Source organism: Cololabis saira, chromosome 18 (genome assembly GCF_033807715.1).
Source record: "Cololabis saira isolate AMF1-May2022 chromosome 18, fColSai1.1, whole genome shotgun sequence".
Taxonomy (NCBI): Eukaryota; Metazoa; Chordata; class Actinopteri; order Beloniformes; family Belonidae; genus Cololabis; species Cololabis saira.
Genome location: NC_084604.1, coordinates 12,695,788 through 12,721,456, shown reverse-complemented (window position 1 = coordinate 12,721,456; position 25,669 = coordinate 12,695,788). Strand labels below are relative to the sequence as shown.

General features: G+C 39.2%; 3 protein-coding genes across 3 annotated transcripts; all 3 read left to right on the top strand.

Annotated features, from left to right (window-relative positions):
• Positions 1 to 605: 605 nt before the first annotated feature.
• Positions 606 to 2,739, top strand: gja13.1 (gap junction protein alpha 13.1). Its single transcript, XM_061747062.1, has 2 exons — positions 606 to 684; positions 1,364 to 2,739. The coding sequence occupies exon 2, from the start codon at positions 1,391 to 1,393 to the stop codon at positions 2,249 to 2,251; it is 861 nt and encodes a 286-aa protein (XP_061603046.1). The 5' UTR covers positions 606 to 684; positions 1,364 to 1,390; the 3' UTR covers positions 2,252 to 2,739.
• A 1,249-nt stretch (positions 2,740 to 3,988) lies between these two features.
• Positions 3,989 to 8,826, top strand: LOC133418589 (gap junction Cx32.2 protein-like). Its single transcript, XM_061707358.1, has 3 exons — positions 3,989 to 4,128; positions 5,060 to 5,202; positions 7,669 to 8,826. The coding sequence occupies exons 2-3, from the start codon at positions 5,074 to 5,076 to the stop codon at positions 8,308 to 8,310; spliced, it is 771 nt and encodes a 256-aa protein (XP_061563342.1). The 5' UTR covers positions 3,989 to 4,128; positions 5,060 to 5,073; the 3' UTR covers positions 8,311 to 8,826.
• A 2,016-nt stretch (positions 8,827 to 10,842) lies between these two features.
• Positions 10,843 to 17,861, top strand: c18h1orf198 (chromosome 18 C1orf198 homolog). Its single transcript, XM_061707357.1, has 6 exons — positions 10,843 to 11,153; positions 12,225 to 12,275; positions 13,552 to 13,668; positions 13,904 to 14,071; positions 14,455 to 14,871; positions 16,514 to 17,861. The coding sequence occupies exons 1-6, from the start codon at positions 10,848 to 10,850 to the stop codon at positions 16,568 to 16,570; spliced, it is 1,116 nt and encodes a 371-aa protein (XP_061563341.1). The 5' UTR covers positions 10,843 to 10,847; the 3' UTR covers positions 16,571 to 17,861.
• Positions 17,862 to 25,669: the final 7,808 nt, after the last annotated feature.

Below are 25,669 nucleotides of genomic sequence, written 5' to 3'. Positions count from 1 at the left end.
GGGAAGCTTGACGAGCACCTTCTGCTCCTTCCCACCAATAAAATACATATGGAGCTGTTTAGAAATCAGATTCTGTTTTGCCTTTAATCAACATAACCTGTTTAAATGATCAGATCAGCAGATTATGCTTGACATTATCTTAATGGTTATAAAATGAATGGTTTAATGCAACATCCTCTTGTCTTTAGACGATTGGATGCAGTTGAGAAGCTGTGAGATCAGGAACTGCTTATAAGGAACTGATCTGAATAGGACTTCTTACTGATAATATTACAAAAGTGCTTGACAAAAAGAGAAAAAAAAAGGCTATCAATAAATCTTCGCATGGAGCAATCTCAAACTATTGATTTAGATTTGAAAATGTCACCCAAAACTACAACCTGACGATGTTTAGTTTTTACCTCTTAAATTTCCTCCCGAACCCTCAGAGGCATTTAAAGACAAGGCCGGGCTTCTGAACATGAGTTCCTGTCAATTATTACACACTCTTCCTCCTGGATGGGTCTGTTGTCAACTTTTTCTGCCCCAGCTTGCTGATGGCCACAACGTGACATTGAAGCCAACAAGTTGCGCAACTCAATCCCTTATGAGTCCTGTCGTCCTCACCCAGCACAAAACTCAAGGTCCAACCAGAGTTAGTGATCAGTCCCAACCGGAGAGCGTCCTTTCTGACCAGATCAGCAGGTAAGATGCAGCCCTTTTTCTGCTCTGCACCTTTCAGTACTTGAAAGGTGGATATTTTGAGATTTTTCACTCTATAAAAGGTTCATTTATGTTTCTTATATTTTCAAAGAAAACATTCGCTAATCTGCTTTTTTGTGTTCTTCTATCTTAAGATGTATGAAAATGTATGAAAATGTGATACTCACCAAATATGTATATTCTACACTTATATATATACATATATATACATATATATATATATATATATATATATATATATATATATATATATATATATATATATATATATATATATATATATATATTTAATTGAATTTAATTTAATTTTAATTTAATTTAATTTAATAATTTAATTTTGTTTGAAATGTTCCATTTTATTTCAACAAATGTATTGATTTGTCAATGAGGTCAACTGAGTTTCCCTCCAAAATTCTGACTAACGATTGTTTCAAGAACACATTGACCAAGGAGTTCAAGGTTCAGGGGAACATTTTCTTCCTTCTAATGCGCTGAGCCTTTCCCTGTCCACAAAAGCATATTTATTAAGTGATAAGATTTGGTTAATGTTTCAGTTATGAGGTGTGGGTGTCATTTTAAAAGAAAAAAAAAGTCCTGCTTTTTCCTGTGTTCCACTAGTTTATCAACTCTTTTTTCTCCTTTTCCTTTCATGTCATTTCAGATTAATACTTGAAAATCACCCGTTAAGATGGGAGACTGGGGATTTCTGTCAACCCTGCTGGAGAAAGTCCAGTCCCATTCCACGGTGATTGGGAAGATCTGGATGAGCGTCCTCTTCCTGTTCAGGATCATGGTTTTGGGTGCGGGTGCTGAAAGCGTCTGGGGTGACGAGCAGTCGGGTTTCCTCTGTAACACCCAGCAACCCGGTTGTGAAAACGTCTGCTATGACTGGACCTTCCCCATTTCGCACATTCGCTTCTGGGTCCTCCAGATTATCTTCGTGTCCACGCCGACGCTGATCTACCTGGGTCATGCCATGCACATCATCCACAAGGAGAACAAGCTGAGGGAGCAGATCTCCAGCCCCGGTGGCCCCCACAAGCTCAAAGCTCCCAAATATACCGATGAGAAGGGACAGGTGAAGATCAAGGGGAACCTGCTGGGCAGCTACTTGACCCAGCTCGTGGCCAAGATCGTGATCGAGGCCGCCTTCATCGTGGGACAGTACTACTTGTACGGCTTTGTCATGGTCCCCATGTTCCCCTGCTCTAAGAAGCCCTGTCCCTTCACCGTGGAGTGCTACATGTCCAGGCCCACCGAGAAAACCATCTTCATCATCTTCATGCTGGCGGTCGCCTGCGTCTCTCTGTTCCTCAACATCATTGAGGTGTTCTACCTGATTTGCACCAGGACCAAGTGCAGGTCCAAGTCTCGCAACAACAAGCTCACCTCAGCAGAAAACCCCGCCAGACTCTCAGCTCCCAGCTGGCCGACTTCACACGAAGCCCTCAAGCAGAACCAGATTAACCTGGAGCTGGAGAGCAACCACAGCGTCGGAGGAAACCTGGACGGGGCCAAGGAAGAAAAGCGGCTATTAAGCGATCATTAAGAACCTCTGATGTGACCATTAAGATCTAGTTCACTGTCTGTCTCAGATATTTGCCCTGAAAGTTGCTTGTTCAAATACACTCGAGAGACTCAAGTAAAGATTTGTGTGCTGGTCTGTTCATCATAGCAGGATAGAGAAAGAGCTCCATCACTGTGTAATCATGCATCACTATACACCGAGAAAATTCTTCAGGGATAAAATAAAGGAGTTCACTGTTGGATTTTTACTTTCACTGTTTAAACAAAAGTCTGCAAAGGAAAGTGTGTAACACTGATGTATATATAGTACAGATACTTAACTGTAACTCTGTGAGTGAGCAGAATTGTGTTCATGCCCAGCTATTGAATGTGTACTTTTAAGTTATTGTAATGTTCATTATGTCAGTAAATTTCTTATTGGACAATAATGTCAATGATTGTGGTGAAACGTCCGTTTCTGCATTTTTCTATGCTTTGTTGTTTATAATAAATGATTTAAGTTGAATATAATATGGTATCTTTTCTCTGTTGATTCAAATTGTCACGTTCACAAAAACACATACTTTCCAGAAACATAAAACATGCTTAATTATTAAGATTCTAGTCCGCACCTATTATTTTTTTTATCCTTTATTAGTTTACTGCTCGATGAAGCATGAATGAACCAGGGTGTGGCCCCCACCCCGCCCCATGACAGCCGACTCCACGCCTCCTCTTCCCATCACACACAATAGAGGACTTTAAAGATTACCTCCCAAATAAAATTGTATTCATTTTAATGAAATATAAATAAATACAATCTAAAATATTAATATATAATAATATATTATATTATATTACTATTACTATACTATTACTATATTACTATTATATTACTATGAACTATATATACTGAATATAATCGAATTATATATTATATATATATACACACACACACACACACATATATATATATACATACATACATACATACATACATACATACATACATATATATATATATATATATATATATATATATATATATATATATATATATATATGTCACAAGCAAAAGATCAAAAGGCTCACACTTTTTTCCCTTTTTTTGGCTGTTTTTCGACTGTTTATGTTATGACAACTTCTGTTTTAATAGACGCTATATGAATAAAATTGAATTGAATTGAATACATATATATATATATATATATATATATATATATATATATATATATATATATATATATATACAGTACAGACCAGAAGTTTGGACACACCTTCTCATTCAAACAAATGGGGAAATGTGCCCAAACTTTTGGTCTGTATATATGTATATATATATATATATATATATTTATATATATATATATAATACATAAACCGTGACTGAGTTTTACATCAAAGGACAGTTATTAAGAGGGAATCCAAACAAACTGTGACATGTTAAAGAGTTTAAGTTTATTCAAATGTCTGAGGAATTTATGTCAGAAAAAAACCCATCTCTGAAGCGTTCAATACTCTCAAACTGAACACTTAAATCGTCACGTAGTGCTGCATTTGTACCATTTGTCAGTACACTGTCTTCATGCCCTCTCACCCCCTGGCTCTGTCATTATTTCACTAAATATATCGACCAGGAATATGCACGTCAGCCCAACTTGAGTCATCGCTTGTTTTTGCTGGGGTTTAAAGGGTCGTCAATCATTAACCTGCTCCACCTTTCCAGCATTGGGCCCAAATTTGTTGCCTTGAGATTTATCATTTCCAGAAGCTGTGACAACGTGACAAGTCACACAGTTGCACAACTGCATCATCTAAAGTTCAAGGCATCCCAGGGCTGGGTCGAGGCACCGCTGCACGCTGTCATTCAAGCCTGCCACCTGTGACGGCCTGCAACCTGCTTGTCTCGGGAACTCAAAGGTGCAGTATACCCTCATGTCTTTCTCTAAATTTACTCTGCACAAAAATTAAGACCAAAGGAAGATCATTTCATTTTTTATTTAATTTTCTGGAATAAGATACAAATGTATCAGTTTGGATTCTTAAAAACCTTTTGCTAAAACAACTGAAGCCTGATAGAGTGTTTCAACTAAGCTTTTTAACAAAAGATCAGACAGTTACCTGAATTATCTGCATATTTCCAGTTACTCAGAAGCAATGACACAGTGTGAAATAACACCAAAAACACTAAAGTATTCTTCTTTACTTTAAAAGGTTAAGATGTGGAAAAATATATGAGGTTTTACTGAATATGAATGTCCTCTTTCTTATAAAATCTGGTCAGATATTTGGATTTTAGTGTATCTTCATGACAGGATTTTGCAAAGCTACCTTTCTGCTGCTGTACTTTATCGTTCATGTTAATCCTTTCTAACAAATGATGACACCAACTGCTGATTAAACAATCTTTAACTTCATTTTGACAACAGAAATATCTCCAAAATCTAAATTTAGAATCAGAATCAGAATCAGAAAGAAGTTTATTGCCAAGTAGTTTTTTAACACACACAAGGAATTTGTTGTGGTGATTTGGTGTCATACAAAAGAACAGTGAGATATAAAATGTACACCAAACATGTACAACATCATATTGGTTTTAAAGTGCCAGAGTAATGAGTCTATACAGATGTGATCCAGGATGTGCGTTAATGTGCCGTTAATTTGCCGCATAGGTCAGAAGTGTATGTGTTTAATATTTATTTAATATTTAATATCAAAATAATGCATAGTTGATCTCAAAAAACACAAAACAGGTTTAATATGACTGAATTTAGAGTTTAAAAATAATGAAAACTGATTTAATTAAGTGAAAGTTGATTAAACTGATGATTTATTTTCTTCCCATTCCCAGTGTGCACAGCAACCATGGGAGAGTGGGGTTTTCTGTCGTCGCTGCTGAACAAGGTGCAGTCGCACTCCTCCGTGGTGGGGAAGGTCTGGCTCAGCGTGCTGTTTGTCTTCAGGATCATGGTGCTTGGAGCTGGAGCTGAGAAGGTCTGTGGATAGTTTTTTTTCCAGACTCACGTTTCTCGTCCCTCTGGTGGCCACATGGAAGCACATGAAACACAGTGTATGTTCTGGTTGTACCTGAGTTCAGATGAGCAACAATTCATTAAATCTCAACCTCTCATCTTCACTTTTAAATTAAAAGAGCTCATCGAAAATTCTGTTCAACCGTTTTCTGGGTTGAACATGAAAGTAATGTTAGGATTTCATGAAATTGTTAAAGCTCAAAGAATTTAACACCGGTGGGCTCTCTCTTCATATTCAGACACGGAGCCACCCCCTCTGGTGATTCGGGTAGACCAGGGGTCGGGAACCCAAAATGTTGAAAGAGCCATATTGGACCAAAAACACAAAAAACAAATATGTCTGGAGCCGCAAAAAATGAAAAGTCTTGTATAAGCCTTAGAATGAAGGAAACACATGCTGCATGTTTCTATATTAGTTATAACTGGGCAGAGGTGGACAGAGTACTCGACCCCAGTACTTGAGTAAGAGTACAAATACTACTGGTCAAAATTTACTCTGTTACAAGTAAAAGTAGCTCAGTCAAAATATTACTCGAGTAAAAGTAGAAAAGTACTTGCTTTTAAAGGTACTTAAGTATCCAAAAGTAAATGCTTTTAAATTTACTTTCAGTAAAAGTAAGAGTAAGAGTAAGAGTAAATTTCTTATTTTCCACATCAGTAAATTACTATATTTTTTCTAAATTAATTTAAGGATCTTTTAACTATTGTTTCTGAGAATTAACTCTTTGAAACCAGCTGCACTGTTGTGCTGCTTTTAGAACCACAATGTTATATAAAACCTGCAGAAACACCAAAAACAAATCAAATGAATGAGATCATAAGAGGACAGCAGATGATGCAGAGTTTATTAACAATCATGAACTGAAACCAAATGAACCTGCACCATCCAACTAAGTCTGGATCCCCCTCATAGACCACTGTTTACAAAAAACTACATCTCTGCTTTCAATAACTCAATGTTGAAGTCACTTAACTTTACAGGAAGGACATGTACCAGCACAATATAGCAATATAGAGCATAACAAACTGTCTCCCAATGTCTGTCTCTGTGCCTGTCTCCCAATATCCGTCTAAAAATAGGATTTTAGGGAAGAAGATAAAAGAGCAGACCTGAAAGTAACGAGTACTTTTCAGCCTTCCTAGAAATTTACTCAAGTAAAAGTAAAAATATTTGTCTTGGAAATGTATTCAAGTAAGAGTAATAAGTACCAAAGAAATCTAATACTCAAGTAAAGTACAAATCCTCTGGATATGTACTTAAGTACAGTACTCAAGTAAATTTACTCCGTTACTGTCCACCACTGTAACTGGGGGAAGATTTTTTTTTTTTATTATGCATTTTGAGAAAAAAGTCGAAATGTCAAGATTAATGTTGAAGTACAATCTTGAGAAAAAAGTCGAAATGTCGAGATAATAGTCGAAATGTCGAGAAAAGTGTCCAAATTTCGAGAAAAGTCGAAATGTCGAGATTAATAATGAAATACAATTTTGAGAAAGAAGTTGAAATGTTGAGAAAAAAGTTGAAATGTTGAGAAAAAAGTCGAAATGTCGAGGAAATAGTCAAAATTTTGTGAAAATGTCGAGAAAAAAGTCAAAATTTTGTGAAAATGTCGAGAAAAAAGTCAAAATTTCGAGAAAAAAGTTGAAATGTCGAGAAAAAAGTCGAAATGTCGCGAAAAAAGTCAAGATTTCGAGAAAAAAGTTGAAATGTCGAGATTAAAAAGGAAAGGAATAAGGAAGAAAAAAGGAAAAAAAGAAGAAAAGGAAAAAAAAAGGTCAAACATTTTTGAAAAAGCTCCAGGAGCCACTAGGGAGGCGCTAAAGAGCCGCGGGTTGCCGACCCCTGGGGTAGACAAGATCAGATTAGAGGTTAAATACAATACACATACCATTGTTGAAGAGGAGACAGTGGGGAAAAGCGGAAATGTAGAGTTGGAAGTGAAACATTAAGGTGTCTTCCCCGTAGCTGGCTCCACCAATGAGATTCAGGTGTAAAGAACACCCCCCTTTTAAGTATAAAAATGAACTGGATCGATGACCAGGTGTGCATTTCTCTCCTACTCACCGTGGTCTGAGACAAATGTACCTCCGGCCGGAAAACCTTGTACTTGACACATTAAAAGTTTGTATTAACCTGTGATTCTATTCCACTAGTTTTTCTTTTGGTTCACCAAACAAACGAACACGAATCTTTCAGTAACAATGAAGCAATTTGTTAAACCGACCTGTTTTAAATTATTTTTAGTGGCTTTTTGCCTGTAAAAGTACAGAGAATTTCTCCGAATGTCAGATATCTTTCCACTTCATCATCTAGAATATAAATGTGTAGTATAGTCTTGAGCACTCAGTCTTGCTTAGTGCACACTGTGTATACTTGAAATGAAGATGTAAACACTAATAATATTCCTCTCTGACGTGGACGTTACAGGTTTGGGGTGATGAACAGTCCAACATGATCTGTAACACCAAGCAGCCTGGTTGTAAGAACGTCTGTTACGACCAAGCCTTCCCAATCTCACACATTCGCTTCTGGGTCCTTCAAATAATCTTCGTCTCGACGCCATCGCTGATCTACCTGGGTCACGTCGTTCACGTCATCCACAAAGAGAAAAAGCTGAGAGAACACATGCAGACCCACTCTGGCCATGAAACCGTCAAAGTTCCCAAGTACTCTGATGAAAAAGGCCATGTCGAGATTAAAGGTAATCTTCTGGGGAACTACATGGTTTCCATCTTTTTCAGAATCGCCCTGGAGATAGGATTCATCGTGGGGCAGTATTATCTGTATGGGTTCATCATGGAGCCACTAGTCGTCTGCTCCCGGGCCCCCTGTCCCTTCACCGTGGAGTGCTACATGTCTCGACCCACTGAAAAAACCATCTTCATCATCTTCATGCTGGTCATGTCCTGCATCTCTGTCGGGCTCAATGTGGTGGAGATGTTCTACCTGATGTGCCGGCGGAAGTCGAAAACAGCGCCTGTGACAGCCGTGACCCTTCACCCCCGTTTCACCAGTGACAGCCTCTTGAAAAATCAGAAATTTGATCTCCACACCTCCAGCACAGCATGAGGGGAACGATGTAGCATCAACAGGCCAAATCTGAACAGTCCCTTTCACAAACAAGAGCTCGTAAAAAAATGACCACCATGGTTAAATATGCAAGATGCAAATGCATGCATTTTCACAAATATGCTATAAGTTATCTATGAGCTGATCCTGAAACCGTTATCCAAATTTGGACATAAATATATGTTTTTAAATTGTTATATGTTCAAATATTTAATTTAAAAAAACAAGTGTGATACATATGCTGGCCTGTATTATCACAAAAAACACATATGTAGAACTCGATAAGGACAAAAGTATGTTTTTGTGATTTAATTTAGCTCAGACTTCATAAGTTTACTGTTTTGTAGAGCTGCATGTGTGTTTGGTTGTTTTCTTGACTTTCTTTTCCATTTGTTTCCTCTAGAGTGGCAAATTCATATGACTTTGAGGTGTGGAAATATATTGATTATAAAGCGCTTGCTTTCTATTTTTTGTACTGAGGAAACCCATGTTTATTAAAATATGTTTGTACTTTAATATCTTTTTAGTTGTGTTTTATTATCACTGCATACACAATTAAACACTGTGATTTCTGTAAAACCACCACAGATCACTGTTTTAGGTACAGATAAATATCATCTATTTTTAAGAATAAACATAGAAATAAACATAAAATGCTCCGATTTAAGATGAAGTAAAAGTTTAAAGAAAAAGTCAGAAGTTAGTGATGTTATCAGTAACAAGAGTTATAGTGTACAGCATTGGAACCGCACATAGCTGCAGTTATGTTGGTATTTCACGTCTGGATATGAAAGCCATTGACAGGATTAAGAGCAAACTATTTAAAAAACGATTACTTTCATCATATCAAGCCAACGGTAAAAAGTACTGTGTGTTTTGTACCTAATCAATCAAGTGAGCTTTCAAAGAAATAACACCAAAGGAATGAATGACAATGGAATTTGGACATATGTCTGAGGTGTCATCTTTTTCTGAGAGATCAGTGACGTTAATGTTGGTGATAAACTGAAGGATATTATCGGCTCCCCTTTGCTTTACAGAGATTTCAAGCTTGAGTAAGCTAGCCCAGCTGTTTAATTTTACAGCCCACAGCTCTACCACTTCACTTTTACTGCTCTTGTTGCGCTTTTTTTCTTCTTTTTTTTGGCATTTGTTGAGAGTTCTTTCAGAGACAAAAAAGTTTAAAAACGCAGTACACTTTGAACTCATCACTAAAGAGCAGAAACTCATTTAAACGCTTGTTTGGGAACACTTGGAGGTATTTATCTGCCAACGAGACAGATAACTTTCTTAGGAAAATGTAAAGAGATAAAGAAGAGTTTGACAGACTGAACATTGGAATTTAATTTCTCCTGTCTGCCAGAGCACTGCTAAGAATTAATTATGATATTTTTGAATAATTCCTGCTTGTGGTAACATTTTTGCAACACTACTATAGACTATTTCCCCCCCACAAAATTAAATACAGAATAAATAAGATTCAATTTAAAGAATGATAATTTAAAGAATTTGGTCCATCAGGACTCACGCCATAAAAACAGTTTCTTCCCGACTGCAGCTGTCCTCATCAACAAGGCCCCGGACCCCACTCTCCCCCGTCTACCACAGACTCTCCCCCCACCCCACTCTACGTTACATTAACATAAAGACTCCAATCCATCACATTAACACACATCCCAGGTCACCTTTGTACATTTTTTTTTCTACAGACTCATTACTCCGGCACTTTAGAACCAACTTGTTGTAAATTTTTTCCTTTAATATTATTTGCTCTTTTGTATTGCACTAATCACCCCAACAAATTCCTTGTGTGAGTTAAACTACTTGGCAATAAACTTCTTTGTGATTATGAATCTGATTATGATTATGATGCAAGGTTAAAAATCTTGTAAACAATTATCCAAATTCTTCGGGGAAAAAAAAAAGGTATTTAATTATGATGATCCACTCTAGAGGTTCCCACAATCCCTATGTGGTTTCACGCGTCTCTACATGTCTTCCATTGGCAAAACTTTCTAACCACTGATTAACTAACTAACATTTTTTTCCTACAGACTCATCACTCCGGCACTTTAGAACCAACTTGTTGTACATTTTTTCCTTTAATATTATTTGCTCTTTTGTATTGCACTAATCACCACAACAAATTTCTTGTGTGTGTTAAACTACTTGGCAATAAACTTCTTTCTGATTCTGATTATGATTATGATTATTATAAAAAAAATATTCTATCCACAAGTTGGCCAACTGTTTAAAAATGAAAACAAATATAATAATTATAAGTAATAACCTGGAACAACTTTAGCTCTCTTTTACGGGTAAAATTGTGCCACGGGAACAGAAATAGCAGCATATGAATAAAACAGGGGAACATGATTATAAATATTTTTAGATGAATTTGAGCACAAACCTGCACTAACGAGTGAAAGTGTAGTGACAGAAACTGGCCAGTAGATGGCGCCATTGACACACCACCCCGGACGGCCCCGCCCCCCTGTCACGTGTCGTCACGACAACAACAGCTGGCAGGATTAAAGATGGCCGCCGCAACAATGGCGGGGCTCGACGCTCACAGGATGGAGGAGAAGAAATTTGAATACTTCTCCTCCATCAACTCCATGGCTAAAAAGATCATGCAGGAGCGGGAGAAAATCAAGACCAAGCACGGCTCGACCTGGGAGAAAATGAGCCCGCAGGAGCAAGATAACGCCATCGACAACTGGATGATGGACCCGCATATCCGAGCCCGATACGCCATGCACAGAGTGGAGCGGGAGGAGCTGATCTGTTACCCCAAAATGCTGCTCCACACGGGCCAGAAGGTCGTTCACTTCGGCGACGAGGTACTTCAACTCAATTTAAGTACGAATTTGAAGGGGTTTGGGGGTTATTTTGACGTCTGAAAAATGTCCCGACGGCCAACCCCAGCCACGTAGGAAATATGCTGGTGTACGTCACGATGGCTGTGTAACCCGTAACCATAGCAACGCACAGAGGTGTCACAAGTATTCACATTCATTACTCAGGTAGAAGTATAGATACTAGAGTTTAAAAATACTCCTGTAGAAGTTGAAGTATCAACTCAAGTTTTTTACTCAAGTAAAAGTATAAAAGTACTGGTTTCAAAACTACTTAAAGTATAAAAGTAAAAGTAATGTAAGGGGGAAAAAAGCCATTAAGGACAAAAGCCATTGAAAATGAATGCGTCTTAGTATAATGCAAATATATTAAAGAAGCATATATGTGTACTATTGAGCATTAACATGTGTTTCAGAGAGCAGAAGATATGATGACTAGTTGCCTATAAGTATTGTAATGATGCAAAAAGTCAAACTTCAGAGGCATGTTATCATTTATCCTAACCTTTATTGGAATGTACATCCAAGTTACTGGACAAGAACATCTGAAACAACCACAACCAAATTCACTCTATCCGGATGGAGCAATTTAACTGGATAGTTTTTTTTTTAAAGGCCGAAATGAAATAGAGTAACGAGGCTGTTTTTAAAATGTAAGGAATAAAAAGTACAGATAATTGCGTGAAAATGTAAGGAGTAAAAGTAAAAAGTCGTCTGAAAAATAATTACTCCACAATTTGTACTTAAGTAAGGTAACGAAGTATTTGTACTTTGTTACTTGACACCTCTGGCAACGCAGATAGAAATGAGGAGCCTGCTTTGTTTTATTCAATAGTTACACCATAAGTCCAATATTTATTAGTTAAGATTAGGTCAGTTTGTTTGTTGTTCTTTTGTTTACATTTCCACTGTTTACTACTTCATGGCATTTTGCCAAAGAAACTGTTGTCATATGTTTTTATCCTGAAAAAATATTGAAAAAGTGGCACTGATGGTATGGTTTTAATCCCAAACTCGATAGAAACTAACAGAAGTGTTTTTCCACCTCTTATTTAGGACATTACCTGGCAAGATGAGCATTCGGGCCCTTTCTCATGGGAAACTAAGGTATATAAAGTTTAGTTGGTTTGAGACTGCATTTGGACGCTCATTGCTGTGGTACCTATTGGGTCCTGTGAACATGCAGGTGTGATGAAATGTTAAAAGAAAAGAAAGACTTCTTAGTGAGCCACCAGAATAGAAATCTAAATCAAGTGAATATCTGGTGTGAGCACCCTAACTGGGTCAATTCTTCAAGGATCACTTATACACGGCTTTTGAGGAAGAAACTACTACAGATCTTCTGAACGCTGCCTCAACTCACTGTCTCTTCACATGTTCTGGGTCTCTGGAAAGCGCCTTCTGTTGTAATAGAAGCTATATAAATTGAATTGAATTGAAATATAATTCTGAATGGACTCAGTGATGTTGAGATCACAGCTCCGTGGGAGACCACCACTTTGGGGACATTTTCCTTAATACTGAAGATGGTTTCTGATGACATTTGCTATGTGTGTGGAGTTTTTGTCCTGCTGCAGGAGATATTTGAGCCAGTCAGGCCACTCTTGATACTGTGGGCGAGTCTCTCCCTGTATTTCTCAGCACTGAGGACACAATGCTTTTTTTTACCAAATCCACTTGCAGAAATGCAGCAGCAAACTTGTAAGGACCCTCCATCTTTGCTGTTGCCTGCAGACACTTCATGCACTGATTATTGTACTGCTCTCCACCCCTTCTGCAAACTTGCTATTCAGCCAAATAATTCAAATTTTAACTCATCAGTCCAGAACACCTGCTGGCATTTTATTTACACCCCAGACCCAGTTTTAATACATAGTTAAGTCACTTGGCCTCCTTTTCACTTCAGTGTTTTTAACTTTTTGGATGCAGTTCTCCCACCAAGACCAGTACAGGCTAAACTTCTCCAGAAAGTAGATGGGCGTGCCCTGGTCCCACTGACATTTTCTAGTTTTAAGCTCTGATGGTACTGCTATATCTTCATGATTTATAAGAGGGCTGAGCATAATGCGTGTTTCCGCTGCATGAAGTGTCCGGCGACTGCGTCTATGGTCCTCAGTGTTACTGGTCCTTATTTCATTTTTGTTACTAGAAGAATTGATGCTGTTTTCAAGGCTGAAAGTGGTCACACCAGATATTGTTTGCTCACTATACATTTTATAAATCCCTAAAGAAAACAAACAAGAAACACTCTTAACAGCATTTTTTCCACACCTGTCTACTGTTCATGGCCTTGTTATGTTTTGCTACTCATTACATGTCTGAAACATTGTGTATAGAAATGTAAAACTGTATACTTTTATTAGAGTAAATATTTATTATTCAGAGTCAGATGGAGTTCAGCTTGACCCCAGGCTCAGCAGACCAGGGAATCCCTGTCTCACAGGCCGACTCAAAGACTCCAAAGGCTCCTCAGCTTGGCAAGAGTACACCAGGAACCAAGGTACAGTTTGGAGTTTCTTGCTAGACTGATAGAGTTGCATGGGACAGGAGTAAATCATTGTTCAAGCATAACTAGAGTGTATGTGACAGTGAAGAAGTGTGCTATTCTTAAGTATTTTGATACAAAATGGTTCTCTGAATAATCTTTTACTCACATTTCTAAGCTAAAAAAGGATGATTCACATCTTTTGATGGCTGCAGCTCTGAATCGGTATAACTGTTATGCAATTGTAAAGGTGTCTGTCAGCGAGGGACGAAGGCCCGAGGAGGAGTCTTCCTTTTGGAAGATCAGCGCTGAGAGGTCGAGGCTGGAAGGCGAGAAAGCTGACTTCCAGTCCCTGACCCCGAGTCAGATCAAATCACTGGAAAAAGGAGAAAAATCCCTCCCTTCCTACCTGAGACAGGTAAGCGTTGAGCATCAAAAAACATTACGTCTCATGGCTTGAATAGTGTTCGGTGTCATTTCCAGTTGTAGGAACAGCTTCCAACATTTTTTTGCTGGCATGGTTTGATCTCTGTCGATTGCTGATTTATGAGCTTGAGAGTCGTCTGTAAAGCTTTTAAATCAGCTGTAAAGCAAACTGCAAACTAAGAAAAATTCCTGTCCAAACACTAGTCTACCCTGAAGCTTTGATGACTGGCATCTGTGATTATAAACTCTTGAATCAAGGCAAGCTCATGCTTGGAACCCTAAAAAAAAGACACATTAATTCTTCATAAATCTCAGCTTTTATTATTTCTTTTAGTATTCTTTTAGTATTAGCTGTAAATATCATTTTATCTTCAGGAGACATCTGTCAACTCCATGCACAAGGAACAAGAACCAGCAGAGTCTCACCCTCCACCTCCTGCCAGGTCCATCAAGCAGAGAGCCCCCAAGCCTCCTGCCCCGCAGCCCCCCATCCCTGCCACTGTCAGCGCTCCACCAGCATCCATCTCCATCGCTCAGAACCCAGCCCCGCCCGTCAGCATCAGCGCCTCAGTCGGAGGTTGGGAGAGGTCTCAAAGCACTCTGCCATCGGTCAGCAACACCATGGATGAAATGTTCTCGTCCAGTATGATGTCCAAACCACCCAGCCTTCCCGCTAGTGTGGAGAAGAAGGAGAAGGTGAAGGAGAAAGTGAAGGAGAAGGTGAAGGAGAAGGAGAAGGAGAGGAAGGAAGGGAGTCCCCCCAACCTTAACCCCAGCCCCACCTTTTCCCAGGTGAGTTTTGAAACAGTTCAGTCTTCAGAGTGACATGAGCTTAGTTTCAAAAGTATAGTGGGTGCTCTCGAGATTTAATTGAATTTTATTATTGTGATTTTCAATTTTGGGTTCCATTGATCATAAAAACGGTATAACCGAGGGAAAACATATGAAGTATTCTATGTTGTGCTCAGTCATATGAGTAGTTCCTTCCTTCTGTACAGGCATTTTCTATGTTGGCCTAAATCCTCTTTTTATTTAGTCTCAAATATTACTTTGTCCAAACATTTACCAGAGAAATGTCAACATTTCTAAGTTGAATTTCAGAAGTGGAACATGCTTCAGTAAATTATCATTTTAAACAACTGGGATTTCAGTGTTGACCAGAATAATGTTTGAATGCCAGTATTACGTTGTTGTTGTTTTCTGCCCTACTGAGGATACTGCAATCCAGCAGTATTTAATGGCAGATTGAGTACTTATTAGGAGCATCATTGGCTCTTAAACTACTGCCAACTCTCCAAAGTGGCATTCACTCCAGCAGTTTAGCTCAACGGGTCAAGAGATACATGACATGTAACCCATTAATCTGGTCTTTATCTTATTCAGTCTGATATTGAACAAACAAACTGATGGGTTTAAACATTAGGTTAAGTTGACTGACCAGATTGGCACGTGTTGCGATGACGGAGCCGGGCAGTCACGCAGGCTTTTACTCTGCAAAACAACACAAGTCACAGCGACACACAGTTTCTGTTGAGTCATTTACACAAGGCGGGGGTGTGGAGGCTCACGCTGACACATCCTTTTGTGCTAGGGGATAGTTTATTGGCTGCTTTGCAGATAATGTAGGTTTGGCACGTAATATAGCAAGAGGTCAGGGTTCAAGTTCTAATGTGGATATCACGAAAAGAGCATTTAGCTCCTGTATGTTTTGTTTAAACTCTCTCTGGTTCTGCTTTGGGACCTTCCCTGGTCTCACACAGCCTCTCCTCGTTCAGCATCTTCAGTTTTGTTTCCTGAACAATAAGAGACAATGCTGTTATTTGTCACGGCTGATACAGTCAAGTCTCATCTATCTAGCATGGAAGGGTGGCACTGCCTCATCTCAAAGATTTCTATTTGTCTTTTTATGTTGTTATTGTTAGGCTTTGAGAGCTTTTTTGTATATAAGATGTTCATATGACTGAATAATCAGATGTCAGATTAAGGAGAGTCTAGCTTTTGAATGCCTGCCGTATTTGCGTAGCAACTTTCACAAAGACCTGTGGGTGACCTGTTTAGCTTTAATGAGCCAGAAAAAGGTCCAGTTGGAAACAAACCAAACTGAGCCCATCGGTCTTTGTCCGCGTGTTTAGTCTGAGCCATTTGTTTAATTTAGAGGCTTTGCAAACTTTGACATGAGCCCTAAGCAGCCAAATCAGAAGTACAGTGTGTATCTGAGCGGCAGCCAATATCTCTGGTTTAGATGCGCTCCAACAGGCAAACCGAACCAAAGCTCTCAGATAAAAATGGGAAGAAATGAAAGGGATGTTAATAGATTCTAGTATGTAAAATCTTCTGTTGGAAGTGCAACACAATATTGAGTCTGTATTCAATATTTTCTACTTCTGAAAATTCTTTGACTGTTTTGCTTCTTGTTTTTTTTCTCTCCTCACAGTTTAACACAAGCAATAACATCCTGAAGACTGGATTTGACTTCTTAGACAACTGGTAAACCACAGCTGACAGCAGTCACCGCTCTGAATGAGTCACTCTCATCCTCACTTTAAAGAAGGAAGACACTGCCATGACTACAGACATCCACATTTAGATTTAAGAGACACCAAGCTTTAAAATGACCACATCATGTTTTACTCATCCTCAGTGGCTTGTTAAACATTATCTCACTACCGTTCATGCTGGTCTTTGTTTTTTTTTTCCCTTTTATAGCCAGACTAGAAGACTACTCCTCTGTAATCTTTTGAAGTTGTTGCCAAATAACTCCTGTTTTAACGCCTGCTAAGGTACAAACAAAGTCATTCTAACTAGCAGAGATTAAAGTAGATTGAATGCCCGGTGGGTTTTCTGGTCTTGCTCAGGCAGAAAACGTTCTGTTTTTTGGACTGATTTGTAATCCTCAACCACACTGGCCTCAAATCCCACACTTCTAATTGTGTTACCCTCATCATTTTTATTGCTTAAAGTTAGTATGCATGCTGACTTGGCTGCACAAGGCTTGTAGAAGCTACTTCAGCAAACAGTGCTGTACTACAACAACGTAATCTGTGCAAACACTAAAGCCTGTCTTTTTTTTTTTTAAGTTCTATTGTTGTCCTGTGTTTTGAGTCAGATTTTTTTTTTTTAAATATGCTTATATCTTAATATAAACCTTCATGTTTTAGAGTTAAAGTAGGTCAGACTGCTTCATTCCTCCTCCACACTGTGTGGCTAGTGTGCACTATTCCTGCTGGTTATGTAATTCCTGTTGATCATGGAGTTTTGAGAGTTACTGGGACACTGTTTCATGGGATTTTGCTGTTATCAGGTCTCAGATTTGGTTCAGATGGTATTTTTGACTGCCGTGTTTTCTTTGGGAGCAGATACGAGTTTGTTGTTCTTGTTGGAACTTGAAAAGAAGGAAAAAGTACCCCGAAACCAGGACATTTTACCATGAGCTAAATGTCTGGGCTGCCCTGGGAATCTGTTACAAGTGTGCTCCATGACGGCACTTCCTCACCACAACTCCTACTCCACCTTATTCACCTTTTAACCTCAACCTTGGCTGAGTAGATCTCGTGTGTTCTGACCATGAAAATGATAGAAACGCTCAGTGTTGTGGGTAGAAAGGCAAGCATGTAGTGAGTGGTAGTTTGTATCTCAGATCTAAATGCAGCACATGATTAGAGTGCTATTTTACTGAATTTTATATTTTATCTGCTCATTATACCTTCTGCTATTTGTGTATATTGCACTAATGCATTTTCGAGGCATCTGATTGGAACCAAGTAAATAAATATAAAGCTGTTTTTCTGTCTGTCATTTATAAGGTCAAACTAGACATTTATTCTGTGGAAAAAACACCTCGAAAACCACCTTTTTAGAAAATAGTCCCTTTAAAGAAGAAAGGGGTGGTAGTCGTAGGATCCCTTAAGGAGCAAATGCAACCTGACTCAGTGGTAAATATGACTTCACGAGAGACGCCGCTGCAGACAAGTCACAGTTTGTGCTGCGGAACCGCAGCTCTGCAGCAGGGTGGTCAGGACTGTTCGCCAGCTTGTAAACCTTCCTTTCAGCATCATGACTTCAGTTCCTGCTGCTTTAATTTCAGATTCAAATCAAAACATGTGAGGAAGGAGGAGGTAAGATGACCACGGAAATATTGGGCTTAAAAACAACACATGGGCTCAGTTAAGAATCCTCTCGTTGCTGCGTCACCCGGATGAAAAGCAGCCACCCTGCAGAGTTCATTTATAGCAGCTGAAAGCATAACTGTGTGTCATGGTTATACATAATGTATGTTATGGTGGCTAAAATAGGGTAGGGCTTGACATTTAAATTATATATACATACATGCATACATATACTGCGGTTTCATATTTTAAGTGCTGACTGAAGGGATTCCTCTGTACGGTGAAGGGGGCTACGTGCTATATTGCAGCAACACTCATTTAGAGCCTTTCTAGCATTTCACTATCTAATTTTTGATTTACTTATTAATAGAAAACTGAATAAGAGTACAGGAATAAGTTAGACAAAAGATGTAGTGCACCCCAGACAGCTTCCTCTCCACTCCGGGGTCACATAGAAACTAATGAGGCAGCCATGTGGGTCCACGTGTATTTGGTTAGCATGACGAAGCTGAAGTGCCTGGAGAAACCTTGGGTGAACAAACTCCATAAAAAAAGGGGCCCATCTGAAGTTTGATCCCTTTTTTCCATCCTATGAGAAGAAATAATCGTGGTCCCCCTGTTCGCAAATGTACATTTTCCAAATACAATATTGTTTGATCACAATCACTTAGCTGCAGAAGCACAAATATACCATGTGTTATTCCTATAATTTGGGTAAAATATCGCTTAATACTCAAGGGTTTTCTTATTTTCAGCAGTGCTTGACACCCGACCGAACACAAGGGATTTTAGTTTGTCAACCTTGGTGCTGCTTTCTCAGGAATTTAAGAAAATGCTGTTTGGACACTTTTTGTACTCAAGATAAGAGGCGGACTGTCTGAAAAAACCCCACTGCAGAGATCATGACTGAGATGATTTACAGTGAAGCGACAACAATGAATCATTTGGTTACTTGGAGAGTCGGACCATAAACATCTCACATCTGCAGAAGTCATCCTTCGTTGGAGTTTCATCATCCCTCACTGCACTGAGGCACCTCTGTCCAGTCCAGTGTCGTCCTTGCAGCACCGCCAAACACTTCAAGAAGCTGAATGACTGCGTTGTGTTCAGAAAACCTTTGGACGAAGGAAAGAAAAAAAAAAAATCGTCATGTTTTCCTGAATGAAAATCATTGCATGGTATTAAGTTGGAAGCCGAACAGACGCAGGCCTGGTCGTGTCTGACAGCCAGTCACATATGTCTAGCAAGTTAATGAGGCAGCTGCTGTGCAGACAGGGCATCATTTTTATTATTGTGAAAATGAAACCACATGTGTTCCGCACAAGGCAAAAATTAGGGATCTGACAGCCAGACAGGCTAATTTCTGTGATTCAGTCAGATATTTTAGCTTTTATTAGGTTTAAATGATTATTAAGCAAAAGTAATGGGTAAAAAAAAAATATTTAACACCCCTGTGAACAGATGAGACAAATCTTTAACTGAATTCCTTCTTCCTGTGAAATTCTCTTCATGCCAGTGTCTCCAACATGATTAACCGACCCTGGTCCCTCGTGCTTGGCAGTTTGAAAAAAGGACTTTTTCATGAAATTCTGCAAACTCTTGACCTCCACCGTACCCGTTAACAGCCCTTTATTCATTGCAGTCTAAACAAAACAGGACAAAGGGCTGCTACTTTTCTCCTGAGCAAATCCTTCTACGAGAAAGCTCCTCAAAGCAGAACCTTGCTAACCCTGAGGACACAAGATATTAAAAAAGTCACCCCCCCTCCCTCTCTGCTGTGCTTCAGCTCTGCTTTACAGCGCCTCCCTGAAGAGGAGTCTGTTTTTCATGGCAGGCTTGTAACTGTAGCAACTCAAGCAAACACAGTGGACTGCTGCAAATAACATGAGAAGCACCAGGAGGAGCCAGAGGAAACCTTTCTTTTTTTTCTCTCCACAGATTGTTGAGTGTGAATACCGACAGAATTGTTGCTCATGATCAGCTGCAACTTGTGTTAAGTAATCTTATTTATTTTATGTCTATGAAAAAACAATTATAGGTGAATAAGAAAAAGTTAAACCTCAATTTCATGATTCCTGAGGTGGTTTCTTTATATTCTTTTTATTAGTAAGTAAAAGTCTCAAAATACTGAATATATTAACAAATTACTATTTAAATTCAGTTGCTTGAAGCGACTGATTTCAGCGGCATTTTCAAGCTTTCTTAAAGTGTGATGAAAAAACATGTAACGGTGGTCAGATTCTCTTTCCAGCAGTCTTGTTTGAGTCCCAACGGAGATCTGGAAACAGTTTTGGAGTGTCTCGTTACTGGAGCAGCTGTGTGTCTGCAGCGGGCCTGCAGACTCACACACATCTGACCCTCGCTCTCCCAGCCACTGCCGGCACTCCTCCCAGTCTCCACGTCCCAGAGCCCTGCCTCCGCTGCTCGCCTGGAAATTCAGTTAGATTCTTGTGGCATTTTTACTGGCATTCCTCCCGCTACAGCCCCAAACACACACATACACACACACACACACACACACAGACACAGATACACAGGCTCTTACATAAGTTTCCTCTTTTCTTTTTCAAGTCATCGTCTCCTGAACAGATTCACAAACCCATATTTCCATTACCACTAATTAATTTAATGATACAATGACAGTTTTGCACACACATTAATTTAAGGTTTTGGGTGAGAATATGTATTTGTGTGGGCAACAGATTTAATGACCACAGTGCGGTCCAAGGTTAAAGAACAGAGCCATAAATAATACAAACTTAAAGTTTATTCTCGGCTGATGGAACACTAGTTAAATATGAACTATCGCATTCTGTCTTACCAAATGCTGAAAGGTAAAAAGAACAGATTAGAAAGATATTTTTTATATATGAAAGATAATATGATACTTGTGATACTTCCAGACATTATCTCAAGAAACTGTACGTGCAAGTGCAAAAGAGCAATGTATATCATCCTTTTTGTCTGGTGGAAACATAAGAAATGTAATATAAGGCAGTGCAACTTTTATGTATCTACGGTATTTTTCTTTTCTTTTTTTCTACTGGAGTGTCTGACACAACACAACCCTGTCCTTTTGTTTGAGGCTATGAAGGTCTGAAAACGTGTCAATAATAGGGTGCTTGGAGATCACAGATCCAGATCAGAGTATAATTATGCCATTTCCCCATCCTTGTCTTCGCCCAACCTCACATTATACCACATTCATTGTACCTCTAAAATGAGCACAGCTGCAGCACAGATCAGAAAAGAGGTCAACTGAATGAACCGACCTCTAGAGTCATGGTTGAAATGGAAGCTCGTGTCTCGTATGTCTGTGGTATTTTCACCACTTCAGGTCAGTCATTTCATTAAGGTCTCAGGAAATTATCTTAAAACACAGTAATGGTACAGTAACAGACATTTTTAATTACTTTCCTTAAAGTTTTTTTTCCCTTCTGTAAAGGTCACTACAGCAGGTCATCGTGTCCTTCCTGACACAACCCTCTCCATTTAGAGTCTGGGACCACGGCAGTGGTGGTAATGTGGGGCTCAGTGCGTTGCCCCGGGGCACATTGGTACATAAGAAGACTGGGAATCGAGCTGGGGACCTTCCAGTGGCAGAAAACCAGCTGTAACCATCAAGCTGCCTCATCTGTGTTGATATTATCACAAGTGATATTGCCACCGGTGATACCAGTTGTCAGCGTTAAGAGCTGCACAAGTGAAAGGTGTCACTGGTGGCTCACCTGCACTGCTCATTCTCGCCCTTATGTTGTATTTGACATGAATATAAAGAGAGAATATTAATTTAAGGAATCTTCCTTAGCTAAAAACACAGTTCAAGACAGCTTTATCCTTTTACAAAACCTTTAAAGACCTAAAGACATGTCACATACAACCCCAATTCCAAGAAACTTGGGACACTGTAAAATCTGAATATAAACAGAATGCTGATACGCCCAATATTTTGTTCCCAATATAACATCAACAACATATCAGAGGTTGAAACTGAGATATTTGTGTCATGTCAGGAAAATATTAGCTCATTTTGAATTTGATGGCAGCAACACAGTTGGAACAGGGGGAACAAGAAGCTGGAAAAATTATTGGCACAAATCAAAAACAACTGAAGGAGCGTTTGACAACCTCAACACACAATTGCAAAGAATCTAAAGATCGCATCATCTAGTGCAGGGGTCGGCAACCCAAAATGTTGAAAGAGCCATATTGGACCAAAAACACAAAAAACAAATATGTCTGGAGCCGCAAAAATTGAAAAGTCTTGTATATATAAGCCTTAGAATGAAAGCAACACATGCTGCATATATCTATATTAGTTATAAATGGGGAAGATTCTTTTTTCATTATGCACTTTGAGAAAAAAGTCGAAATGTCGAGAAAAAGGTTGAAATTTCGAGAAAAAGTTGAAATGTCAAGGAAATAGTCAGAATTTCGTGAAAAAAGTCGAAATGTCGAGAAAAAAGTCTAAATGTCTTAAAGATTAAAAAGGAAAGGAAACAGGAAGAAAAAAAGAGAAAAAAGGAAAAAAAAGAAGAAAAATTGAAAAAAAAAGAAGAAAAAAGAGGAAAATAAGGAAAAAAACGAAAAAAGAAGAAAAAAAGGAAAAAATAAGGTCAAACATTTTTGAAAAAGCTCCAGGGAGCCACTAGGGCGGCGCTAAAGAGCCGCATGCGGCTCTAGAGCCGCGGGTTGACGACCCCTGATCTAGTGTGTAAAATACAGTATCACCAATGATTCAGAGAATCAGGAAGGAATCTCTGTGCGTGGGAGAGAAGGCCGAAGGTCAAAGCTGGGTGATCATGATCTGCAGACCTCAGGCGGCAGGACATTACTATCACAGATGATTCACTACTGAAAATCACTGTGTTGGCTCAGAGCTCAGCGTCTGTAAACACAATTCACCATACAATCCACAAATGCAGCTCAAGGCTCTATCATGCCAATAAGAAGCCATATGTCAACACTATCCAGAAATGCCACCGTCTTCTCTGAGCCAAAGTTCATTTAAAGAGGTCTGAGGCTAAACATAAAACTCTTCTTTGATAAATCAAAATTTGAAATTATTTATTGCCGTGTCCTGTGGACTGCAGAGTAGAGGAACTACTCAGCTTGTTATGAGGTCTTAGTTCAAAAGCTTTCATCTGTGATGGCATGGGGTTGTATAGGTGCCTATGCTGTGGGCAGCTTACATATCTGGGGCCATCCAGACAATGTGTCTTTCGGAGAAGGCCTTGCATATTCCAGCAATGCTAACAACATGACAGCACGGCTGCACAGGAGAAGGGTCCAGATGACCTGACCTGCCTGCAGTCCAGACCTTTCACCAAGAGAAAACATTCATGAAACCAAAAATCCAGCAATAAAAGCCGAGGACGGTTGAGCAGCAAGAACTCTGCATCATATCAGAAGGGACAACATTCCTCTCCTAACACTCACTTAAACATCTGTTCCAGATACATCTTTTAGAGCTCACAACTAGTTCACTTTTTTAATTCAAATGTATTTATACATCTATTACAACAAAAGTTGTCTCTAGGATCTTTCCAGAGACCCAGAACATGACCCCCAATCAATTATTACATAAACAATGGCAGGTAAAAAACTCCCCTAGTTGGAGAAAAACCTTGAGCCAAACAGTGGCAAGAAAAACTCCCCTTTAAGAGGGAAGAAACGTTGAGCAGGACCTGACTCATTAGGGGGGATCGTCCTGCCGGAGGCCAGCTGGGAAGAGCAGGAAAAGAGAGATCAGACAGAAAGAATGAAGAACAAAGAGAGGAGCAACAGACACACTGTCAAAGGTAAAAAAAAAACCCACCAGATATATTAGTAATAATTAAGGGAGTTCTGTGTACAGTACATATGACTGATACATAGTTTGTGCATTACAGGGATGACTATATTAACAGATGTAGACAGCAGACACTGAGGTGGTCGGAGGGGGGGACTGCAGGGCAGCATTCAGCTCCTGAACTTCTGGCCAGCAAACATGTAGAGAAGAGAAAAGGAGGGGGGCAAACCAGCACAACAAGGATTTTCCTAATCTTTGCGATATTACGGAGATGGAAAAACGTGCCTGATTAATATATGGTTTCAATGACAAATCCTGACAACACCACCAAGGTCTCGTACAGTACCATTGGAGGCCATCCCAACACCATCTAATCCCTTCCTAAAATGCTTTGGACCAAAAATAATAAATGTATCCGGCTTCATAGACAAATAGAGCTTCGTATCATCAGCATAACAATGAAAGTGTATGCCGTGATTCTGGATTATACTTCTCAATGGCTGCATGTATAATCTGAACAAGATTGGCCCTAGCACTGAACCCTGCGGAACACCATAACAGACCCTTGACTGTTCTGAAGAAACCTCATGAACACGAACAAACTGGAATCTGTCAGATAGATATGATTTAAACCAACGTAGAGCTGTCCCTTTACTCCCAACAACATGCTCTAACCTGTGCAGTAAGATGCCATAAGATGCCTGCATCAACACACCTGATTCAAGTTAACGGTCGTCACCACCTTGTCATCAAAGTCTGGATAGTTCTGTTGATGACCAAGCTCCTTGTATCATGGTTTGATAAAAAAAAGGGACACATCTAAAACATGCAGGACACCGGCCCTGAGGACTGGACTCCCACACCCCTGATCTACAGTGTCAAAAGCAGCACTGAGGTCCAGTAGAACCAGTATGGACACTAGTCCATAATCCGAGGCCATTAGTAGGTCGTTAGTGACTCAAACCATTGCCGTTTTTGTGCTGTGATGCATTCTGAACCCTGAAAAACTTAAAATAGATAATTTATATACAAATGCTCACATAACTGGCCTGCAACTACCTTTTCCAGAATTGTAGATACAAATGGAAGGTTGAAATTTGGTCTATAATTAGCTGAAATGTCTGGGTCAAGAGAAGGTTTTTGAAGTAAAGCTGTGTGGCAGTTGTTTTTCATGACTGCCACTATTATTCCACACTTCCTGATCACAGTTGCAGTTGTGTGTTGTCTTATTTTGTAGGTTATTAATCACCTTTTCCATCTTTCTCCAGGTGAGTGTTTTCCAGGCTTTCCACTCCTGTTATATTGAATGTATTGATTATAGTTTCCCTTACATATTTGTTATTTATAGTTATTAATTGAATAACTAAGAGGCAAACATTCAAATGATAGGATATTTAAGTCAGGGTAAAGTTAAGTTAAAGACCAGTCATGCAATTTGTCAGGTGATTGATGGTGACTTTCTATGGAGGGTGAAACAAACAGACCAGAATAATGCACTACGTCTTAAGCTTGGATGAAGGTTGCTTTCTGTTTTGATGGTGGTTTACATTTTGAAGACACATGGTTTCCACTGGACAGGGACTTGTGTAAATCCACACTGGTCACACAAAGAGTGGAAACAGGAGGTGGGAGCAAAAACAAAGAGCTTTCCTGTTTAGACGAAAGGAGAGCCGTTGTTAAGAAGACAGAGAAA